Source organism: Triturus cristatus, chromosome 3_1 (genome assembly GCF_964204655.1).
Source record: "Triturus cristatus chromosome 3_1, aTriCri1.1, whole genome shotgun sequence".
Classification (NCBI taxonomy): Eukaryota; Metazoa; Chordata; class Amphibia; order Caudata; family Salamandridae; genus Triturus; species Triturus cristatus.
Genome location: NC_140583.1, coordinates 350,807,829 through 350,822,136, shown reverse-complemented (window position 1 = coordinate 350,822,136; position 14,308 = coordinate 350,807,829). Strand labels below are relative to the sequence as shown.

The 14,308-nt window shown below is 42.2% G+C and overlaps 1 protein-coding gene across 3 annotated transcripts in view; it reads right to left on the bottom strand.

The window, feature by feature from the left end:
- ENTREP2 (endosomal transmembrane epsin interactor 2) overlaps positions 1 to 14,308 on the bottom strand; it is a 1,789,361-nt gene that overhangs the window by 866,417 nt on the left and 908,636 nt on the right. For all 3 annotated transcript variants that reach the window (XM_085644081.1, XM_085644083.1, XM_085644082.1), the window contains one exon: positions 11,612 to 11,722. In XM_085644081.1, coding sequence (XP_085500207.1) covers positions 11,612 to 11,722 — 111 coding nt within the window. The remainder of the gene's footprint in view (positions 1 to 11,611; positions 11,723 to 14,308) is intronic.

The following is a 14,308-nucleotide window of genomic DNA, read 5'->3' as shown; positions in this document are numbered from 1 at the left end:
AACCTCAGCGAGAATCCGCAGAGTTTCGTGAGCAGCAGAGTTTGGTAAGTCGCACTGCTTGTGCTGATATTTGGTGCCGGAAGCTTGTCCTGCGCAGTAAATTCTGCACTAATGGCACCATGCTCAACATCAGAGGGTGCTGCATCTTTCTGCCACTTGAATAGATTTTCTACTCGAGCAGGAGCTTTTCCCAAAACGAGTGACAGCTTTCTCAATGTGAGCGGCAGCGACCTGCTGCGACTGCCCGTATTGAGAAATCCCACCGGGAGGTGATCTAGCTCTCATTTTTCTCACTTGCGCTCACCAACTTAACATTGGCGAGCCACATGCAAGAAAAACACTGCACAACGCAACAGTAGGGGGATTTTTTATGGAAACTCTGTGAACTACGCCTGAGGAGTTGTGTTTATAAACCACGAACAAGTACCAAACACTCTCTGTTCAAAACGGAGCTCCTGTATTCTCAATGAAGTGAGCTGATGCCAGCATTTATATTATTATGGAACACCATCAGCTTTGCCGAAATATGTTTATCTGTGTGTGTGCACAGAATCACTGAAAGAAATGGTGATGTGGTGTAATTTCAGGTTGTACTGCCTGCCTACAGGTTGATAATGGAGGATTGTGGGTGTATGGGACTTAATACGCTGTAGTGCCAGCGCATAAGCCAGGTGCAGAGCCAGGATCACCAATGCCACAGTGGCTAGGTTTGCGCTCTGGTGATGCTTCCTTAGGAGGACTTGGGTGCGGCAGACAACTTGCAGTGCAAGTACCCCACAGTCTTTCTTCTGTGTCCGCTCCAGTACCTTCAGTTTGGCTGGGAGGGGCTGGCAGTATGAACCATTAGCACTCTTCTATCAATTACTGCAACAGGTTTCCAGAGAGACTTATTCCACATATGCAGCTCCAGTGACTCCCGGGGCAAAGGGAGATGCGAGTGCAGGTATCAAATGCCCAAGAGGCATTGGTGCATATTGTTTGTATTTTCTATAGACGTGTCAGTTGTTACATCAAGAAGAGTTTGACGATGAGAAAATCTTTCTACCACTGAGCTGTAAGATATATAAATATTGTGGTAAGGGGAGTTTGAGATTCAGTTCTGTGAAGAGAAGGCGATGAAAATTATCAATTGCAAATTATTATTGCAACACTTCTCTGAGCCAGGGTTTTTGCTCAATTTGGTCCATGTGTTTGTTACTTTGCTTTGACATAAGGGGATGTGATGTCATACTTGTGATAGTCTGCAAGGACTCTCTTAATAGGGAAAAACTGCATAGTTGAGAGCTAAGCCAGTGACAAAGTTGAGATGGGATATCAAGCCTGGTGACGCTCACCTATGACATTCTCATTTACGACTGAAGGCTACACATTTACTATCAGGTTGACAGTATGTTCACCTGTCGTGTAATTTCCACTAATCAGTAGGAACTTTTTGTTTGGACGACATAAACATAGAGATGGTGCCAGACTGAATCCGTGCACCCCTGCAGGATATGTTGTCCCTTGGACCAGCTAGCTTACAGTGCCGCAGTTGGCTACCCTAAATCTGGGCAGGGAGCGAACAGTTCTGGCAACTACTGAACATGACAATCCAGACCCCTCAGGAATCGTGGTGACAGATCTAGGACTTTTCGCTCAGTCACTCGTGTTCACTTGTGCTTAGAGAAATATACAAAAAATACACAAAGGGACATTTTTCAATATTTATTGAACCAAAGTGATTCTTGTGTAGAATATATGTGCTGCAATGATCAATAGACAGAAGCAGGTGAAAGTTATAGAGAGCTGTGAATAGTGAATAGAACGAACAGTTCTACCATTTTGCCATTACAATAGATATATGCAGGCATATAAAAATGATATAACAATCTAGTGTACTCTTACGATGCTACCCCATACCTACGTGAATAGGGTGTAAATGTATGGTCTGCTAAGAAACCCCTTCCTGGATGATCTAACCCATGTGTCTGGTGAGTAAGAGTGTAGGACCTCGCCTTGGACGTGAACTGGACACCCCTCATGGAGATGTCAGTCAGCTGCAAGGGCAAAAGCTTCGGCATGCAGGAACCCCTCGAAGTAAGCAGAAGTGTCTCCTCTGATTGTATTTGGAGCCTGCACCAGGGACTTGAAAACCTCAAATCTTTGATTCCTCAAGCTCCTTCGTCATTAATTATGAATGATGTATGAATTAATGACTAAACCTATAGGGCACACAGATACTCACAGAGTGTTCTGGTGCTAAACAGCAGATAAACATCTCAGAGGTTTTTAACATTTTCTGGAAGCTTAGTTCATTCTGCATGCCCCCGAGCTTAAATGGTAAACCATTCCAGGCTTGCGCTGCCAAGACCGTAATGGAGGATCAACCTCTATTCACCCACTGGACCAGAGATATTGTGAGCCACATCTATAGAAAGCCCGATGGACCAATACCAAAGTCTCGAACAGAATTCTGTTCCTAACTGGCAACGTGTGTAGCTCTGCCAGGTAAGCAGAGATAAAGGCCTGTTATGAGAGTTTAAAAAAGGTGAGAAGCCATGTTTGGTGCAACTGGTAAATGCTGGAGACAAATCTAAAACAAAAGGAAGCCATCAGTACACAGACCAGATATGAGGACGTCATGGTAGAAGTCACGGTACAGGATATGGTTCAAGGAAACACGATACACCATGAGTTTGTGCATGGCTAAAGACAGCACACAGACCATTCTGAACGCACAGGAGCTTTGTGCAGGGCTTGGACAGAGGTCATGTTTTGTTTTTTGATCCCAATATTTATGGCCATATGGTGTGCTCAGGTGCTTCTCTGGGCACCACGCTGGGCACCTGTTCAACGTTTGGCCTAAAGCTGTGTGCTGCTTGTTCTAGCAACATGATATCTAGAACATGTCTTAGCTGCAGACCACACCCTGTATGCAGATTCGTCTAGTGTCCTGCAACGGAAAAGACATGGACCCAACAATATCAATGAAAATTACCTGAGAAAGTTTTGGTAAAGGGAAGGTACGGTCAGATCAAGAAATAACATTTTTCATAAAATAACATGCACATTTCAATAAAGACTTGAGTTGAAGGGTCATTTTGGTTATCTAATGGCAACGCTTATTTTCCAGCTACCTTGAGCTATGCAACCCTACTTCTCCAAATTACATTGTTCATGATCTCAAAAAAAGCATGTCACAATTGTACTTCATTATATGATGTGCAGCCTGATTCTGTCATTGCCTTAATTGGAAATTCGCAGAGTAGCTCTTTAACTTTAACTGTCTAATATTTATCATTTAAAATTGCTGTTATTGAGCTTAAAGTAGGTGATGTGTCGATATTTACAAAGGAATTCCAGAGTTGTGATCTTGGAAAAATACACTACACAAAAAGAGGTGTTCATAATGTACACTATTTATATTGAAGTCAAGGGTGATTCACGTTGTCTTAGATGTTTAAGTTTGATACTTGAAAATGATTTCCTCTAGGAAGCATGATCCCCAAGATAGGTAACTCTTTCTGACTCACAAAAAAGGGTTTGCACCCTATCGAGAATGCATTTAAGAGAGACCATTAAAGGTATGTTTTCCCTATAATTGTGAGTCACATTGTGCTGTAGCGATGGTTTGTGATTGCAAATGACTGCTTTGTAATTAATCTGTTATAAGAACCCGTTCACCATAGCTCCAATTCTCTCTCCTGCCTACATTACATTTTTTTATGTGAGCGTCTTCCCTTTAGTTCATCTGCAATCCTCCATCATCTTGAGGATATCTGTTGGTAGTCTAGCACAACTGCGGCTTTCCATCTCCTTTGTATTCTTCTGTGAGGACATATTTTGGCTATATTGAGCAACTTCAGCTTTCAAGCATTTGTAAATGTAAACTCATGTCTTCCAATACAGGGAATCTTATCAATTCCGTTTAAAAATATGTGTTATTGAACATTCAACAATAGATTCAGTTTGATTCCATCAATCAACACTAATTGACATGTATAGCATGTGCTTCTGTTCTGTAAATATATCATGAAGTTATGATACGCAAGAACATGCAAAAATACATTCAGTGATTGTTTAGTTAAGACTTTATTCCAGGGATGTCATAAACACTGACTGTTCACTATGACTGTTCATCTTCACAATGTTATTTAAGCACTTGATTTTAAGCTTCTTTATCTTAATTTTAGGGTTTTATTTAGCTGCAGTTTCCATTTTAATTGGCTTATCTGCACTTCGGTCCACATTCAGCATGTCATTATCTTTCACACCAATGTTTCAGTTCATCTAAACAATGACTTTGCTAACTGATAATGCGACACAAGTCTGTTTCCAGCTACATGATATCTACGTTTCAAGGTCTGACAGTGAACGTGTAAAATAAACATGTAGTAGGAGTTGACGTATTTTCATCATGCTGGTTCACCACTTATGTTGTGGAACGTTCTCAAGTGCCTGTTAAAAGTCAATATAAACCCCATGAATTAACTACTGAATTAGAGAGAATCTTCACCCTGGCACAGATCCAGACAGAGATCTAAATGGGCACAGGACCAGATTCCACTTTAATAGAAGAAGTCATCAAGAAGACTCTCAGAGGCTCCGCAAAGCATGTGCCCTTCACTGACTGGTGCCAGGACTGTGATTGCGCACAAACACTATCTCCTTGCCCTTGTGCTCAAAATAGCTGGCAAGCTATTCCAAACAGACAACAAACCTTGTTGTTCCTCGTATGCGCACCACCTCTGGAACTCAAGGAATAGGCTTATTATTTATTCATCTGCTAGATCTAGCATAGCGCCTAAAAATAGTACAGTGAGGGTTTAAGGGCTACAAATTGTGAAAGGGGCCTGTTGGGAGTGAATCTTTTGTTGAATGTTCAATTTTTACTTGTTGTTTTCAATTTTCATGAAATGCTTAAATACTATGAGTTTTTACCTTCTGTTATTTTACGAAACAACATTATCTGGCCTAGATTCAGAACTTTTAAAATAACAATTTTAAAATAAATATGTTGAAATGCATTTTCGGTTTCTAATGTTCCTTGAGAGAGTAACTCATTAATGGATGATCGATTGGATTCCCATTGCTTACCTGACCCTTTAAGGTACTGTTAGTATCCCAGAAAGCAGAGACCCACATTAGCAGAAATACTCAGTGGCTTGTGTGGGGCTACAGAAACCTGGGATTCCCTGCTCAAGTGATGGTGCCCTGAACTCAGTGTTAGGGGTGGGCGGAATTTGCGGAATTGCGTTACGCAAATCTCCGCGAAACGGTAAAAAATCTCCGCGAACACGCAGAAATTCCGCGAACACGCGGAATTGCTTGTTCGCGATGCTTTTTTCCTGTTTACAATTGCTGTTTGCGTGCTCGGGGAGAAATATCTTGCGAACACGCATTTTGAGATCGCGAACAAGCAAAAATTTCGCGAAATCGCGGAAAGCAGACTTTTTAGCAATTTCGCGTTCTCCGCGGAACGCGAAATTACGCAAATTCCGCAAATTCCGCGAGCGGAACGGAATTTACTGCCCAGGCCTACTCAGTGTCCCTGCACCTGCGGTATTCTCCTTTGAGGACGTCTGTTTTCTGTATACTAAAAACTGCAGCCTTCCTGGTCGTAGCATGGATGCCAGTAGCAACATCATGGCGCACAGGTAAAAGGAGGATTGGCATTTTACATATGTAGGTTGTGCAGAGACTCATGTTCCAGTCTGCCAATACACAAACTAATTTGAAAAAACCCCTTTTGAACGGAAGGACATATACAAATATTTTGGATAAAGAGCCCATGAACGAGATAAAAAAAAATAATCAATGATGAGAGGATGCTTTTCAAATATTAAATAGTTCTTACTGCATTCTATAAAAAGTAAAATGACGTATATAAGCTGATGGAAAGGCATGAGAATAAAAAGCTACTGTGAGATGATCTAATTGATGCTTTAACAATGTCTCAAGACAATAGTGGAAGAAGGCTCAGCTGAAGCCTTTTTTTATGTGAACGGAGTGTGCATAAAAACAATATGTAATGCTAAAATGGTGCAAGCACCATTTTACGCCAAACCTAATACTGGTGCATTGCACCATCACACACACAACCTAAAACATGCATACGCTCTCATTCACCTATAAAGCATTCAATATTGTCACATAAATGACACAGTTGAGGCCTGACTTTGCCAATGTTTGACTTAATTAGTTTCATCTAGTGTTTGTTAATGCACTAATTAATGAGAACATTGTATTTCCACCATCTAGAAACCAGCTAACATTTTATGGTAGAGCACACACATATAGGGTTATTTTGGTTTATTTAGGTGCTGGCAATTTAGCAAAAATGAGTGGGAATTTTATTTGCAGCCATTTTGAATTCACTGCTGATTTAGAGTGGATACAGAATGTGCTCCCTTGTGATTTACACTGAAAGTACTAATAGTAGGAAAATGGAAACAATACAAATGTTTGTGTTTAGAAAGGAAGCAAATACCAATTGCCTGCTTTAGTCTTCATTTATATGTTACTAAATGGCCCAAATGTTATCCGAGTTGGGACGTTTTTGCACATGTGTTTTGCTGTTACCTTTAGATGCCCCCTTAGTGTTTGTCTCAGGGGATGAACTAATAGCTCCGATTAAATAGGCCATGGAATGGTGGTTGCAAATTGAGTTTTCTGCTAATTGCCATTATCCTGGGATTGGGTTATTAGTGGGTGTGAAGTTTGCTCCCGATTTAGAGGTGCAGAACTTGGAATGAGGGATAACACACAGATTTCATGTTTTACCTTGTTCAAAGGTTTGGGAAATGGCCTTCAAAATTACTAGTCGTCCCAATGTCCTGTGGACTTTACTCCCCAAAAATAGGAAGGCCACACTATTATAGCCCAGCCTGTAATTCCATTTTGAATGGAAACATGTCTTTGAGCCTGAGACCGGATTTCTGGCCAAGTTATGACAACGGTATGAAAACAGATTGTTCGTTATTATAATAATCTGTTGAGAGTTTGAGAACGAGACATCAAAATATCATAGTATGCAGGCTAAAACGGTCTTGAACTGAGCCATATCAGGTTGTAGAATTTACCTTGGATTCATATGACATTCTAACAGGCTTGGCCCATCCTGATCTATAGCTGGATACAGTGCTTAATTTGAGCCGGTGGTTGCCGGTGGTGGGCACCAGCACTTATTTTTTGGGGACCAGCACTTATTCATCAGACATTTCCCAAGAACACGAGTGACAAAACACAGAGGGAGAAAAGGACAAGGAAGAGAAAGGAGAAAACATCAGCAAGGGAGAAAGCAAAGAACCTGCAAGAGTGAGGTAATGGGGTAGCGTTGTCTGGTTGTGGATTACGAAGGCATGAGATGGATTGAAGTCTGCGCACCCTTGATAATCGACATGCTGACATCAAAAAGCATGGTTTGTGGGCTTCTGAGCAGAGCCTCAAAAATGAGGCTAAAGCAAGGATGGTAAAACATTAAAATATGGAGGAAAGCTATAAATTCTCGAGAAGGGAATTGGAATGAAAAAGAAAACCATCCAGTTAGGATCAAATGCTGACCCAAAGCCCACTCTATGTCGTATTTTATGCAACACTACCTATGATAGACAGCTGAAGCTGTCTGAAGCGAGAACCCAAAAAGATTAACATTCTACAGATAAATCACTGCAGGGTGAAGTGGAGATGCCTATTGAAGATACACGTTTTAAGTCATTTCCTAAACTCTAAAATAATTGGCTCTGAAAAGATCCGAGAGCCGGTATAATGTGTTCACACTTGGATAGCACAACACACAAAAGTATCCCCTGCCTGACAGTTAAAGAGGTTATTTATCCTCTGGTAGTCACCCTGCCTATAGAGAAAGGCTTGTTCTTTTTGTTAGACCCTCAGCCACTCTAGTAGTGGCATGCTTCATCATCAGGTCATCCTGGTCCCTAAAAACTAGGATGGGCTCAAACGTGTTTGAGGGAGCACTTTAGATAATGTGCTGATAACGCTGAACCAATTGTACTTCGAAAAAGCACTTGTTCATTCAAAAACAACAAGAGCTTGAGGGATATCTTAGTCCACACTAGACTTTAAAAAGTGTCCCAGGTCAGAATGCACTTTGGGACCTTCTAGGAGTTACTGGCCATTACCCATGCTGACAGTCTTTAGTTTGCCCACTGACAAATGACACTAACACTCTGGATCTTGGCCTTACCACCCCCTGGGAACAGCATATCCACATGAACTGCAATTTAAACAATGTAGTGTACATGATTGAATATCCCGGTAAACTGCAACATGTGGGAATGACCTCGGGAATAATTAAGATTAGGATAAGTGCACATAGCAGCACCATTCGCTGTAACTCTTCAACCCCCTCTTACTAATGCTGGTAGTAGAGGCCAGCCATAGGAGACACAGGTACAAGAATATCATATTTCGAAACTGTCTGCCATACATATCACACCCTAAATATGCAAACTGCAGGATGCAAAGGGTAGCGGAAACCAAAGATCACACAATGCCTAAGGCTCTGAGATACACATGAGCCATTGGACTTCGGTGGATACACTGGATACACTTGCAACGAATGCACCAGTTCACAACTCCACTTACATCTACTGCAGCAGTTACCTGAAATTGAAAAGGAGGAGCAGCTATTGACTGCTACTCCGGATGGTTATTTACCTTAAAGTCAGGGTCCATTCTGGGCTCCTAATTTCTCAATATCTCAAGATCTACTTTTGTGAATTTGGTGTTTTTTCTTTAGCTGCATTTTTAAACTTCACACGTTTGCAATTTGTTTATAAACTTCACCAGCTTTGTGAACTGTGACGCTGTTAATGTTTTAAACGAAATTCATGTCCATGCAGCATTTATCAACTTTTCCACCACTTTCGACCGTGTGGACAGGCCCACTTTGTGGAGGAAACTTAGGCCAATGGGAATCCTGGAGGGTCTTGTGTTGCTTATGAGTGCCCTACATACTTCCACATGGTTCTACGTCATGCTAAGAGGCAAGCATGGCATTACTTCAAAAATTGACACTGGGAATGGCTTAAAACAAGGATGCATTTTGGCTCCTTTTCTTTTTTCATTATACATCGCTGACCTGCCAGAATTGATGGGCCTGGTAGGTGGTGATGCTCCTAAATTGGGGTCATATCCTTCGGGCACTTTATTATATGCAGACAATATTGTCATATTAGATCTGACTGCAAAAGGATTACACAATAGTCTAAATTCTTTATTTTCCTATGCGGAAAACCATTTCTTAAAGGTGAATATAGGTAAAAGTAAGATCATTAAGTTTTGTGGAAGAGGCTGTCGTGTACCCAATAAATACAACAGGCATATTGGTAGTATTCCACTGGAAGTCGTTAAATCGTACTCCTACCTAGGATTTATTTTTTGCTGCCAACTTAACAGATACGGAGCATATAGCACATTTGATAAATAGAGCGACAGCCCATGCTAATGTAGTGAAAGCACTTTATGGAACAATGGGTCAAATACATTATTACCATCTTTTAATGGTCTATAAAATGAAAATTCCTTCGACCCTGGTGTACAGTATAGAAACAGGAAAAATAGATCACTGGCAATTTATGCATAGGGTGGAGGGAAGACTATACATTCTATATGCACTTAAAATATCATGGCACCAATTGAGGCAATACGATTAGAAATGGGTTTAATTAGCACCTTTATAAGGGATTTGGCAGCTGTACTTCGCTGGTGCTATCATGTGATACACTCAAATGAAGACACTCTTAGGAATCGATTATCTACATGATGTTTTACTCCTTTAAGAGGGGATGGTAAACTATTGTTGAATTTTTGCTATGGACTCAATCACTTTAGCCTCAAGGAAGATCTTAAACATTTGACTTATCACCAACTTACATTTAAATGAAAGTAATTATGAATAATAGATTGTTGGAAAATGATAGACTATGGGAGAAGAAGCAGAGGTTTCATGAAATAGTCCCGTCCACCCGAGTAGCTGTACCTCAAGTTTACATAAGTTGGAATTTAGATCATAGGGCCTGATTACGCATCGTCACAGGTATTGGAACCAGCCACCTATATGGTGGGGGTCCCGCAAGTGCAATCACAATGCGAATGCCACTGTGGCGGTTGCATTGTGCATTTTTACCATTGGGGTGGGTGCTGCTGGCTGCAGCACCCGCCGCAATGGTAAAAATGCAAGTTTTGCATTTCGGTGCCTGCCACATGGTGCAGGGAAATGTTGGAGGGCAACATAGATGCCCCCCAAGTACAAAACTTGAGTGCCCCTGCTGAAGGGGTGCCCGCTACGGGACCCAAAAGTACATCCCCGCCAGCCTGTGAATGTGGCAGACGGTGCCTGCAGGCACCGCCACCATTTTGTGGATTCAGGGTGGGTTCGACAGGCAATCGTAACGATTGACTGTGTTGTACCCGCAGCAGAGAGACTTCCCGTCCACCAGCAATCCGCCTGCCATCCTCATCTGGCAGGCAGAGAATGGGGGTACGATGGCAGTGAATCCGCCACCGGTAAGCTGCCGGTGGTGGATTTACCGCTATCCTATTCAGCCCCATAGTTTGTAGATGTATATTATTGGGCAGGCTAAACTGTTTGCCTCTTGCAAGTGAGACTGACACTTGGCAGCATATAAAGTGGGAAGAGAGAATATGCACTTTATGTAACAAAGTTGTACAAATGTTAGAGCATGTTTTATTTTTGAGCCCTGCCCTTAAAAAAACCTGATTCCACATTCTAAAATCGTTGTTTTTGAAAAAAAGAGGATTAAAAAAGGAAAGAAGCGATCCTACTATTGTATTATCCAGTAAATGAAATGATGAGCTGTACATTTTTATAAACTTTTACTCGCTTGTAAAAAGGTATTAAGAGGTGAAATAAGTCTTAAAACTAACTGTGGTTCTGAAAATGTTTACATTTTTGTTTGTCCTTTTTAAATGTATTGACTGATTAGATGTTTATGTCTTTTATTGTTTATCTCATGTAGATCTACATCTCTAACAAACTTTAAACTTTAAAAAAATGCCCTGCACTGCAACTGGAACGTTCCAACTGCTGCACAGCGCACCACTCGGCATCATTTTATTATTGTTTTTAGATGCACTGGATGCTACTCATTTCCTTGCTTCTTGAAGTTCTACATGGGAACAAACCATTACAGTAACTGAAAGAGACATTTGACTGGATACATTAAGGCATCAACTGAAACCCACAAGACAGACGCCAACAACTAGTTACATGTAGCAAGTAAAATCAGCTACAGTGTTTGTCGCAGTCGTTCACTGAAAGTCAAAAAACCATGTGCCATCAAGTGGATTATTGGAAGTGATTTGTAACTACTAAGTATAAATTCCTCTGGGGTCTAGTTGGACACACCTATTCTACTTAGTGTAGAGTCTGAGACTGGGCTCACGCTTTAATGAATATAGTACTTGGAGGCACTAAGATTAAAAACCAACCCATGAAATTATCTGTATTTCCAACATGATTTTATTGATCAAAACACCATATCAACACAGCCAGAACAGAAACAGAATCACCTCTAGTACAGTGGTCCCACAAGAGATCTAAATACCAACACATTGAAAGTATTGTCATATTTAGCTTTAGACTTACCAGTTGACAGCCTTCTAGGGAATTTACTAGCTGTGCGTTTTGACAGGAGAGGATTGAACCTGCTAGGTTCAGCATCACACACACAGCAGACAACAGCATGAAAAATGTGATCTGGAATCAAAGTGAACAGAACAATTGTTAATCACAGCTAGAACATCCACATTAATATTACAAAACATCTTCTATAGGCTATATAAACCAAAAGTTCCAGTTTTTGTTTGTTGGAATACAAGTATCAGAAAAATAACTATATATCTAGTAATTGCACAACGTATGCTACGACATTTCATCAATATTTCGTTTTTTAATTAGCATTCAGCCAGTCTCCACTTTTGGATATAAAATGATACAACATTTTACAAACCATAATTTTTGCATCACAAAATTGTTTTCTGGAGGTTGAATGAGCGTCAGCTAAGAGATCAATGTCCTCTCAGGGATCGACTATCCCTCTCTCAAAGCTGAGGATATAATTTATTTTACCTTACCATCATGAGGCTGACCAATAACCTAACCTAAGTACCACACAGCCAAAGCTAAAGGATGCATCATGCAAAATGCAGGATCCACCTTCCATTTGCAGAAATACTAAGCACAAGTTCTCAGAAGACCTGAGGCCTGTGTCCTCTTAAAAATGAATGCCACCAACTACATCATGAAAACCAGTCACCTTTTAGAAATGCTCCTGATTCTCAGTTTTCTAATGGTGATTTCCTGGACATTCAAGCAAAAGCTCCTCATCAAACTAAGTGGAAAGAGACACATACGACAAATGGGTAAGCCAGAATATGCACTTGGGCCAGATATGTATTTATTGTTTTCTTTGGGTCTTCTTCCTCTGTATTTTTACCCAATGTATTAGTTTTCGTAAGCATAGATGTGACCTTCCCACACATTCACTATGCTAATATTGATGTATCCCCAGCGTATCAATGAAAACATATCTACTACACAGGGTATATCAAAAACTGGACTCCCCATCTTTTTAATTCCCTCAACTATATTCACTTCAGAATAAACTGTTTTCCTTATTGTTATTTCTTTAGAATTCAGTGGACCTATGCACCACTGAAGACCCTCATATCCAGGCTACCAGGGTCAAAACATATAAAGATATACGAAGGAGGATCTGTATATTTCACATTAAACGGACTGAGAGAAAAACAAATCTAAATTATTGGAGACTCAAAAGTTGTCTCTCTCTTGACTTCTCAGATGGGCCCACGAGCAGAGTTTATTACAACAAATACACAAGCCATCAAATACATCACCAAACAAACTATTTTGTCTTGTTACCATTCACCTTTACCACATCAATCTGATAATTCTATTTAAGCCTACTATTGTACATAAAATTAACATTTGTTACAAAGCAATGTATATCTTCTGACTGCAGTCAGGATGTTTTTCACATGTTTTCTATTCTAATCACTGTGTAGAAGTGTGACACTTTTATTCACATATAAAATGCTACATCTATAAAATGTTAATGGCATGATGTGTTGATAAAGCATTAGGTGCTTCTACATTGATTAAACTTGCATACATTTTATGAAACTATATATTATTTTTCTTTACAATAAGGTCACAACTGATTTTATGGATTAACAATGTTGAATAATGGGGGGCATGGTTTGGAGCGTCAAGATGGCGGTCGCACTCTAAGAATGCTCCGGACCCCTACGTCAACCGCTCCAACTATATCGCCATCGGCAGGCATCCTCTTGCTGTGCCTCATTGCCAACAGCCATACTACAGTTGGGCCACCTGAAACTGCCGTGGCATCGTGCCTCTAAAGGCATTCATGAACTTTCCACCTGGGCCTTTGAACTACCCATCTTCCAACATGGCGGCACCCGTATAACCGTACCCGCGCCTGAACCAGAGGTGGGACTGTGAGCATTCGTGTGGCGGCTCGTGGCCCTCCTGGTCTGAACTACGCTGCGGGGCGGGGGCGGTGGATCGGGGGCGCTCCTCAGGCTGCAGGCCTGCGCTTGTCCGGCGCCCTGGTGGACTGAGGGGGAGGGAGATGGTGCGGCATTGAGACCTAGGCCTTTTCCCACCCTCCGACTAGACCCCTGGCGCCAGTGCCGTTGTACCGGCCGATCTGCAGGAATAGGGCCGGGGGATCGGCCGCAACATCGTGCGATGGGGCCCTCTGGGTGGGCCCCCCCTCCTGTGGGGAACAATCCTGAGCCCGAGAGGCCCGACTGCTTCCACCGGGGACCTACGCTGAGTGTCCTGTGCAGCGGCCGCCCTCGCATCTGACGGCAGCAGGAATCTGGGCCCGCCAGCGCGGAGGGGCTCCTGGTGCTCCTGCCTCCCATGGTCTTGTGGCAGAACTCCTGCACCCTACGAGCCCCGTCTGCTCTCACCGGTGTCTCACGCTGAGGGTCCGGTGTGCCGACTGCCCTTCACCTCCGGTGGCGGCGGGACTTTGGGCTGCAGGCACAAGGGAGCGACTGGCACCTATAAATCAAGCGGCCTGGTGAGTCGGGTGGAAGGCGGTGTGCAGTGGGAGGGGAGCCTGCCCTGTTTGGAGGCTCTCGCTGTGATGCTGAACCCGGGAGGTCCTGAGACCCTATAGCCAATCGACCCCGGGACCGAGGGGCTGGGGGGGTGTTTCGGCTGTAGCACTCGGGCAGCAGCGGGATCCGAGGAGCTTCCCCCCCACCTCCCTCTCAGGCCGGTGAGACT